Source organism: Physcomitrium patens, chromosome 25, assembly GCF_059467195.1.
Source record: "Physcomitrium patens ecotype Gransden chromosome 25, ASM5946719v1, whole genome shotgun sequence".
NCBI lineage: Eukaryota > Viridiplantae > Streptophyta > Bryopsida > Funariales > Funariaceae > Physcomitrium > Physcomitrium patens.
The window spans coordinates 10961725-10972581 of NC_143434.1; the positions used below are offsets into that span (position 1 = coordinate 10961725).

Genomic DNA, 10857 nt, shown 5'->3' on the forward strand with positions numbered 1-10857 from the left:
TGTGTTTGTTGTCAACTAAGAAATTGAAAAGATTGTAAATTTTGAGTCAAGATTAACAATTAAATTATTAGTTATTCAGGTTTTGAATGTATTGTAGGATTTGATTAGGGTTTTGATTATGGTTGCTTAGGTTTGTCTAGGATTTCATTAGGATTTGTTAGAACTCTTCTAAGATTTCATTATGAAGTTTTAAAGTTTTATAAGATTTTATTAAAAATTTATTAAGGTTTATTTGGAGATTTTTAAAAGTATTTTTTTAAGGTTTTTTATGATCTTTTAGGATTTCTTTATAGTTCTTTTAAAGTTTCTCTAAGATTTCTTTAGAATTTGATTAAGGTTTGTTCTAGATTGTTGAGGTTCAATTTGGGTTTATTTTAAATTCTATTAGGATTGTTAGGTCTTTTTTTTGTTGTTGCAGGGTCTTAGGTTATCTTTCACAGCCAAGTGCTAGGTGCATTCTCAAGCAAGACAACACATGATACATCAACGTAATAATACACAATAATCTAATAATATATGTCCATTAGAACTTCTCGCCAATAAGGTTGTTCTTAGATCTTCTCACTAATAATAAGGTTGCTTTCACGTGTAAGGATGTAATTAGATCTTCTCACTAATAATAAGGTTGCTTTCACGTGTAAGGATGTAATTAGATCTTCTCACTAATAATAAGGTTGCTTTCACGTGTAAGGATGTAAGCTTCTTTTACCAATTCCTATACCTGATCGGCTCATCGAGGATATAACGTTAAAGGTTATCAAAAATTAAAATGATTGTTCTTTGTCAGCAAAAGCCATTATCAGGCACTGGAGCACATAAGTTGGATGGATGTCGAATGCGTGAATGAGTAGGAATAGCGTGGTCACCCACCCATACGTCCTGACACCGACGACAAGACCGATTTCTGTTTCCGTGCACTATTTCACTCTCAGGTGAGTTTTGTTTGACGGAAGTGGCAATTTTGCTTCGGGGAATTCTTAAGAAGCGCGCTAATGGGCTGCGCATGCCACGCTCTCTCTTTGGCATTAACTCGTTTCGCTGTTGAAACTGAATGTGGGTTTTCAGAATGCAGGGTTTTCGTCCGAAGCCGTGGCAATGCCGCTGATTGCACAGCTGGTGCTTCTCGTTTTGCAACACGATGAGCCGATGCATTAGAGAGTTACTGCCCTCGGTTAATTAAATTTGATGAGGTACAATTGGGATTGCGATTGAAGTCATTCTTTTAAGACTTTCATTTAGGGTTTTTGGGTCGACGCCATGGCTGATTCCCAGGAAGGCGGACCACCTCTGAATTCTCAAGCTGAAGCAACATTACAGCAGCTGCTTGATCGGCAGCTGTCCACTACAGGGAGGTATAGAGTATTCTTGATCATGCTTCTCTCATTAGTCCTTTTGATTAATTAAGGAGTTATTGACAACAGGCGGTGGATATATAATACTGTTTTCTTACACAAAGCGAGCCTAATATGTTGCGGGCTGTTTCTGTTCCAATTCAATCGCTACAAATTGCAATTCTATCGTGGATGAGATTTTCCTTTCTATGACCCGGGATTCTGTTATTTCCAAGAAATTAGTATTATTTTTCAGTGAGACCTTTTTGTATTTCCAAACCTTGCATTACTGCAGTCCACTCTCTTCCAGGGTTGCAGCTCAGAAACTTGAATCGCATAGTGGACGTCATTGTGAAACCATCACCAACCTATTCTAAATGTCTCATTCGTAGGTTGGAGCTCGTCGATTTTAAAGAAGCTACAGAGAGCATGCGATGCATTGGACATGCTTCAGGTGGTGTTGCGAGCTTGACTGAGTTTCAGGAGCATGCAGAGAAGCAACGGCAAGCCGATGAAAAAGCTTGGGCCTTGCGCGATCTTTTGCAGTCAAAAGGCTTGTCTGATTCTGAGATCAAGTAGAAACTTTTCGCCATTTCTTAAGTATTTACCAATTGCTGGTGACCTCAAATATTACTTTTATGTAGTACTTTTTGTTAGCGTAATTTACTCTTCAGTTTTGTGGAGCATCAAGTTTATCCTGCTGTATGTTTCTGTTGTCATGTCGTATGGGAGACTTTGCTTTTGACGTTATTTCGTAATTCTGTAGACGATAATTGATGCCCATCTTGCTCAGGAATCACATACAAAAGATCGGAGGAGCGGAGGCTTCTTCTTCGCCAGTGGGTGCTTCGGATAAGGTTTGGGCTTTGTTGATATTTGAACAATGTGAGTCTAAGTTTCAAGCACGTAATAATCACGCAGTGTAGTCGTTTCTATTCAATGGCTCTTCCTGTGAAATTCAAGCATTCAGATTAGTGAACTCTACCGATGTATGGTGTGTTGAGGTAGAAGTTTTGGTCAAAATGTTACAGAGCATTTCTAAGCGCAAGAGGTATGGTGCTCACCCACGTTACATGCAAGGGGAAGAAGCTGAACAACAACAATTGATGGATTTGTGTCAAGTATCAGACAGTGGGGCTGAAAAATCACACCAAAAGCATGGACATGTACCTGGTCCTAGCTCCTTTATTTCCCGGAGAACAAACGCTGTATCTGGTGGTATACTTTCTGTTGGTTCTAGACAATTTGAATTTTCAGCATTTAACAAAGGAGACTCTCAGATTATGTTGAATGGATGCCGCTATGCTTACTCAAAATTGTGAATTAGGTGCTTCTATTTGCTAGCCCGTTTGAGATTTTAGAGTCCTTTCTCATTGATTGAGAATTTTGTTTGCAATGGTAATGGATATCAGAACCAATGATCATGGGCGGTCGCAAGGCTTTGTTTAATCTTGACCGGGGTGAGCTGTTTAAAGGAACAACGCCACAGGTATTGTTGTCGAATCGCATAGTCCTCCTGATTGCGCATTTTCCTGGTTGGAATTCGGGATCCTCATTAAATTCAATGAAAGTTATTTATATATCTAGGACATGGTGTGAACTATTATTCTATGCTAGATTGACCTTGATAATGTCTATTATTGAAGGATTAGTGTTTTCTATCTAAATCAGAGTATTCATTTCCACAAGTGCACTTATGCTTTGATTTTGGTTTTAAGGAGCGGGCACGCTTGTCAGAGGAAGATGGACCCAGGAGTGTTAACGATGTCTTCGCAAATCCAGCTCCGCCTGTCCTTGACATGTACACATATCTTGAACAAAGGCGGCAAGGATCTTTCTTATTGAATGTTGGGCCTTCGCTATTGGAGGGTTCCGAGCCATTAGCTTCTGATTGCTTGCCCCAACATGATTCAGAGGGAGAAACTGGGAGAAGTGGAGCGACTGCTACTACCGTGACAGAAGTTCCAGAAGAAGTTATAAAAGCTAACCGAATGCCTGAAGGAGAGATTCGTGGGCTTCCAGGTGGAAAGTTCGCAAATTATACATCTGGCTCTCCAACAAATGTGAGGCGTGTGACTATGACCTGATTCCTGTCTTGTTTATTTCTCATGAATATCCGAATCGATACTGCATTGGTTAAGCAGAATAGGTTCACACATTAAGTGGAGCTTAAGTGCCGCTTCATCAACGTGGTTTTCACCCTTGTTGGATGATGCAGACTGTATATATAAAGAATCTAGCAGCAGACGTAACAGAACCAGATTTGATTGGTATATTTGGTCGATTTGAAACCTATGGGAGGCCGAAGCTGATATATCGTTTGATGCAACGTGGACGAATGAAAGGCCAGGCTTTCGTGACCTTTGCTGGTAAGTGCCTTGCCCCCATACCTATATTTCTTTTCAAAGTATCAATTTCTGAGAATGTAACTGTTAAAGAACCGATGGTGGATTCGTCCTCGCAGACGTGGAAACTGCAACGAAGGCCTTGAAGCTGGTACATGGATACATTCTTAAGGCCAAGCCTATGGTGATTGAGTTTGCAAGGGGTGTCAAACCACCTCTTTCCGCGTCTGAAGAAGGTGGAGAACCTGCTCCAGCTCGGTCTAGAAGAAGAAAAGCCACAAATGACAAGCGGGCCTCTTAAGTTCAGATTTTGCTTGCTGGAATTAACTCAGTTTAGGATTTTGAATTTTCTCCTGTATATTGTGTTGCTGTACCTCCCATGCACTTGACCTTTTCTTCAGGTGTGCCTTTCTTACCTTAAACTCCAATTGGCCCAAATAGAATCATCAATTTTGTGCATCAACAATCTATTAATGATGATTAGAAATATAACCAAAATCTTTTCACTTAGAGTAATAACTACAAACCACATTTGATATGACTAGTCTCAGTAATTTTCGCCTTTATGTTCGTATTCACTAAACTATTAGGAGTTTTTAAAATGAGAAATAATAAACATGAAATAATGAGTATTTTGTAGAACTAATTGCAATTTAATTTTGCTGCCAACACTAGAAAGAAAGGTAGATTTTTGACGAAGTAAAGTCAATTTTTTGTATTAATTGTTAGAAAACATTACAAATTAGTTTATTTATATATTTATTCAATGTATACCCATATTTATTATCATTATTTTTATTTTATTAATTTTACAAGTATCTAACTTATTAATTTATAACAGAGAAAATAAAACTATATTTTTTTAAATGGTAAACATTTAATTACGTATTTTAATGCAAAAACATCTTTAAATCATTTATAGGCCAATAATTGAGTTGTGAAACAAACATAGAATTTTATTAGATTACAAATATCATCATGTTGAATAATAAAACTGATTTTAAATCTAGAATATTAATTGTTTGATATCAAAATTTATCTACAATTTATTTAATGTCATGCATGAAGAGATGATAATAAAGTAATTAAAATAAAAATAAATAAATGTTTAGAAAGACAAATCACACATGTATCAGAACTTTTAAATTATTCTTTTATACAATTGGAGCAATAAAATTCTTCGTTTAAAAAAAATATAATTGTGATTTATAATTATTTTTTGAAGACGTGATAACTTATTATTTTTTATTAAAATAAAAAATCTAATTATTTCTTAGTAATTTATTGTAAATTTATACTAAATTAACCACGTAAAGCAAAAAACACAGTTAATAACAAACTAAGAATGAAGGACAAATCAAATAAAAGAAAGATGATCAAATCAACATATGACTAAAAATATAAAAAACTAATCATAGTCTATTTAGAAGAATTTTATTTAATAAAAAATTAAATATAAAAATGAAAGGAAGTTTTAATATAGGTGCTTTTATTATGTTTTCAATGATGTGAACAAACATAAAAATCCAAATTATTAAGAATAAATAAGAGAATTTAAAGATTAAAATTTAATTAATTAATTATTAATATAATTTAAAATTAAAATTCAGTATAAAAATTTTAATTATTATTATTATTATTATTATTTTAAGTATTTATTCATGTAACATAAATCATTAAAAATTATTTTTTAAAATTTTGAATTTCTTACAAAGCATGTATGATTTTAAAGATAATAATAGAAAAATTAAATAAAATAGATAAGAGATTTAATATCTTATAAATAGATAAATAATTCTAGATTTTTTTATAAAATAAGATATTTTTATTTTTAAAATAAGAAATATATACATATATAAAAAATTATAAAATATACAACAATCAATCTTATTTCAATATTCTTTTATATATTATTTTATATTATTTTATTTTTAAAATAAATAAATTATATTAATATAGTTATTTTATTATATTGATTTTAGCATAATAACCATGTATTATTATAATATTTTTATTTAATTTTTCTACTTATTCATATATATATATATATATATATATATATTGATTTTAGCATAATAACCATGTATTATTATAATATTTTTATTTAATTTTTCTACTTATTCATATATATATATATATATATATTTATATATATACATGCATATATGTAAAGGAATATTAAACACATCTATGATTTTACTAAATAGATCCACCATTCATAAAGAATGTAGTAATCATGATGAATATGGTGGATTTTTATTGATTGCAGATAAATAAATCTAGAAATCAATATTTTTTTTCACGATAGTCAGGATAGGTGGATTGATATATATATATATATATATATATATTTATATACACATTGCATCTTTTAACATGGTCTATATAACATTGAGTTAACAAAAAAGATTACATGGCTTTGGTATTACATACAAAACATAGAGATTTTTTTTATATATAAGTATTATATCTTTACAAAAGAATTAAATATACAAAAATAAACAAAGCATAGTAAATTCCTATAATATTATTAAACATATTATTTTTAAGAATAATTTAGAATGATATTTTATTTTTTCATAACATTCTTATATTAAGTGTTATCTCTATCCATATTCATCTCATGCAAAAGTAAATAATTTAATTTTATATCCTAATTCTTTTATAATAGAATTGATAAAATAATACACTTAATGTTTTTTTTTCTTAATATGCACTACTTGCATGTATTTCTATTGTATAAATTTTTGGTGACCAATAAAAAAAATAACTTGATATAATGACACAAGTACAACTACAAAACATGATGTATCAAAATTTAATATTTTGAAATATTTAGCATCTTTTGCATTAAAAATATATTACAATAATTCAATTTTTTTAATTTTAATTTATTATTAAATTTAGTATATATTTTAAAAATAAAAATAAAAATAACTTGCAAAGGTTCTTTTGCTATTGTATAATTAAATATCTATTTAAAATTTATACGATTTTGATTTTGATTTTATATAAAAGAAATATACTTACATCATTTTTATGTTGTAACATTAATATATTTAATATCAATAAATAAATGTAATATGATTATATAACTATTATTTTATTATTATGGATTGATAAAGATCTAAAATATTAAAAGAAAACTTATATATAAGTTTTATGAATTTTTTTACATTTTGATAACTATCAAATTAAATTTAAATAGCACATTTATTTATTTTATTATATTTTTTAATAAAAAAGCTTCTATCTCCTTGATAGGACCATGACTTGGCCAAGATGAGATAAAGTAGATTAACATAAAATTTGATTAAATCTAAGAAAAATTAAGACTAGGATCATACAAATAAATTGTAAAAACATACCAAAGAAACAAACGGTTTCTAATGCATGGTTGAAATATGACCTTAAGGTTCACAAATGATTGCTTAAATTAGATGAAATTCTTAAAGAATTGAGATGTATGATTAAAAAATTAGCTTCAAGTAAGTAATGTAAAAATGTCTAAATAAAATAAAAATATAGTATTAAATTTATTTATTTTTAAATAAATTATATATAAAAATCAATTTATTTTCAGTTAATATAAAAATATATATATAAATGGTATATTCTTTATAATTTTAAAATTATTATATTAATACAATTATTACAATTAAAGATAGATGTAATACTATTGTATTGTAAATGCTTATAGTATGTAAAAATTAGTTAAAACATATTTTATGTTTATAAGTCTTGATGTGTGTTAGAATGTTTAATAAATTAATATAAAGAGAATAGATATAAAAAACTTTATTTTGAATTTTATCTATTTTTATTATAATATTAAAATTATATAAGATCTAAATATTTAGTATAAAGCTTTAAGAGAAGGTGGAAGCCTAAGGATGAAAATCTAAACTATTAGGAGGCTTATGGAGAGGGATGAAATCAAGGCATGGTTGGATGAAGGCAAAAGATAAAGATCTTTATTCCTATTGGTCGAAGACCATGTCCAATAGACATTTAGCAGGCAGTCTGCAACCATAACAAGGATTTTGGCAACTTCAAAAGAAGAATTCAAGAATCAAAAGCAAGAATTATAAGATTTATAATTTGGACTATAATTTTTGTAAAAATTTTAAAAGATTTGGAATTAAGGTGATGAAGTTATAGCCATTTGAAATTAAGGTATTGTTTAAGATATACTATCGCTAATTTGAGAATACAAGAAGTTTTATGATAGAAATTTTAGAGATTTGGAGATGTAATTACAAAGGTGATTTCAAGATCTACATCTTTTGTTAAGGAATTTTTGCATTTGGAGTTTGTATGAAGAAGTTATAGAGCATTGAAGATAGCACATGTAATTTAGAGGCAATAAGTAAGTCGTTATATTGATAGTAATGGTTAGAGCCATATTATGATTTTCTAAATAAATTTTTGGCTAAAAATTTCTAAAAGTGTGTGTTATTAAGTTCAAAAGCTATATATAAAAAATTTATAGTATTTGAGTACTTAATTTGTGAGATATGAAGAAATTTGCACAAGGGTGTATATAAGTAAGGGTTTGAAGCTACTATTAGAGTTTTGGCAATATCTCGAGTTTTGTAATGAATTTATAGTTGAAATTTGTTGTGATAGTTGTTAAAAATACATCAATACTTTATGTAAAATTTGGATTTTTTTGGATAGTCCAATCATGAGATATGAATTTTTAGACTTTGGAAAGAATTTACTTGAAGGATATATAAGTTTTTAAGATATTTTTATCACATTTTTGGTGATCTTTGATACTTAAGGCTTATATATTGATTTAATTGCCTCTATAGGCATAGTTTTATATATAGATTTGGTGTTTCTTTTATCTAAAGGCTTAATTGAGCATTTAGTGATAGCCAAAAGTCCAATGCTTTCTTAAGACAAACTCTCTCTACCTCAACATATTGGTGCTTTTATTGAAACCACATTAAGGCACTAATTCTTCACAAGTCAAGATGAGGGATACAAAGCAAAGAGGTTTAAATGATGGAGGTAGTCAAAATCTTGCAGATGAATTTTTAAGAGCCATACAAATATTCATAAGCCAATAAATTACTGATGCAACTTTGCAAGGGGCTACCAAAGCATTGAGAGATGTTATTGGCAAAGTATGGAGATTTGATGGGAAGAATATCACTAAATTTTTGAGGGTCTATACTTATGAAATGAAAATCTATCAAGTTCCAAAAGATAAGATGATTGAGACCTTTGATTTAGTAGTTGTCCCAAAGATCAAAGAAAAGATGAAACAACTACATAGGAGTATTGATGTAAAAACATGGATTATATTTAAGGAAAGATTGAGAGGTGAATACTTTGATAAGAATAGTAAAAAGATGACGAGGAGAAGTTTCTTTGATTGGATGGAGCAACAATCAAGTAAACATATGGGACCAAATAAGTTGCTAAGGGAGTTTGAGAAGAAATTTGGATAACTTCTATTATCTGAGAAGCACCTTCTAGAAGTAAAGAAATCATAGCTGTTCTTAAAAGCTACAAATGAGGTGCTAGAAGATAGATTGCTTTTCTTTCTTCAAGATGGAACAACAAAAGATGGTTTTATTACTGATTGGAGAAGGTTAGAAGAGGTGATGAACCTCATTGCTAAGCAACAACATGTAAAGTCTAGAGGATTTGGAACAAGGATGGAAGCTTTACCACTAAAAGGTATAAAAGCTCGAACAAAAACTTTGTCCACTCCTACTTCATCAAGCTCTTTAAGAAATAAGAATGTAGATGAAGATATCCTTGATAAGTTGGTGAAGAGTATAAGAGAATTGAAGGCAGAAATGACTGCTTAAAAGAAAGACATAAGGTCAGGTACTTCACGACTGACTGAAAGATCGAAGGGATTTTTGGTGAGGTGCATTTGGTGTGATAATCCAAACCACAAACATGGTGATTATAGATTATATATAAATGCTATGAAGAATGGCATTATTACCTTCAAGGAAGGTAAAATTAGAGATGCTACAATGAATGAGCCTTTAGAGACTAATTTTGATAGATGAGGCATGAAAAAATTGATGGAAGCTAGATTAGAGAGGAACAGCTCTTCACTTCATAAAGAAATAAAGAATTATACTATTGAGGTTGAATACATCAAGTTGGAAACTTCTGTACATATATCTAAAGAAGTAATGGTGAGAAAAGCTCAAGCTATTAAAAGACTAACTAGATGGAACATTGCTCCAAGAAAAAGACTAGCAAGCAATATAAGGCATAAGCAAGAGACAAGATCTTCTGCTTTACATCTAGGAGCTGATATTCTACTATCAAAGGAGAAGTAAGAGGAGAAAATGGATAGTGGCAAGGATAAGGAGAAAGAAGACAACACCAAAAGAAAGGATAAGGTATCAGCCTGTAAACTTCAATTTGATATTGAATCCTTAGTTGACATAAAGGACAACTTAGAAGAAAGGATTTTGAATGCCAAGATTGAATTTACTTTGAGAAAAGCTCTTGGTATTGTCAAGAAAGATTTTCATAAGTTCATCATTGATGTTATCAAGAGGAAGAGGCAAATGACAACTGAAATAGCCATGGCAAGAGTATTAGATACTCTAATGATCAAAGAAGAAGAGGAGAAAATTGGACAAGTTTTTGCCTTGAAATGTGATAATATGGACAATAGTGACTAAAGCAAAAGGTATGGAATTATTTATGATAAGATTGTAAAAATAAAAGTTAAAATTATGGAAGAAGATTTATATGATGAGATAGAGGATGAAGTACTATAAATGTTTTTATGTGATGGAATAGCTAACATGAAGGTAGAAGCCAACACTAATAAGAACCAAGAAGAAAGAGTTATAATTGAGGCCAAGGTATTTTAGTATGAGGTTAATAAGCTGTAGAGGAATGATGGTGAAGCTTTGATAGCTTATACTCATCTATTTTGGGCAAGAGCTACTAAAAAGACTCAAGCAAAAATTGGAGGCCTTAAAGAGCCAATTTTAACATTGGTAGATCATGGCTCTAAGATCAACATCTTGTTTAGAAAGATTTATAAAAAAGATAATTGGCCAATTGATACCAACCATGGATGGATATTGAGAGCTATTAATGATGAAAGAGGTAGCCTTTATGGAGCATGTTTAACAGCGGGCATCAAAATTGGTGATGTCGAAGTAGAGCAAAACTTCTTTGAGTAA

At 30.3% G+C, this 10857-nt stretch overlaps 1 protein-coding gene across 5 annotated transcripts; it reads left to right on the top strand.

Moving 5' to 3' along the window:
* Positions 1–977: 977 nt before the first annotated feature.
* On the top strand, positions 978–4465 carry LOC112277220 (uncharacterized). Of its 5 annotated transcripts, none has more exons than XM_024509306.3 (8): positions 978–1352; positions 1724–1906; positions 2125–2188; positions 2363–2549; positions 2744–2820; positions 3050–3394; positions 3550–3700; positions 3796–4195. In XM_024509306.3, the coding sequence occupies exons 1-8, from the start codon at positions 1258–1260 to the stop codon at positions 3975–3977; spliced, it is 1284 nt and encodes a 427-aa protein (XP_024365074.1). In that variant the 5' UTR covers positions 978–1257; the 3' UTR covers positions 3978–4195. The 5 variants fall into 5 exon arrangements, with proteins under 5 accessions (XP_024365074.1, XP_024365077.1, XP_090103752.1 ...); XM_024509309.3 differs by having other exon boundaries at positions 987–1352; positions 3770–4034; XM_090247626.1 differs by having other exon boundaries at positions 1009–1352; positions 1724–1931; positions 2363–2546; positions 3796–4465.
* Positions 4466–10857: the final 6392 nt, after the last annotated feature.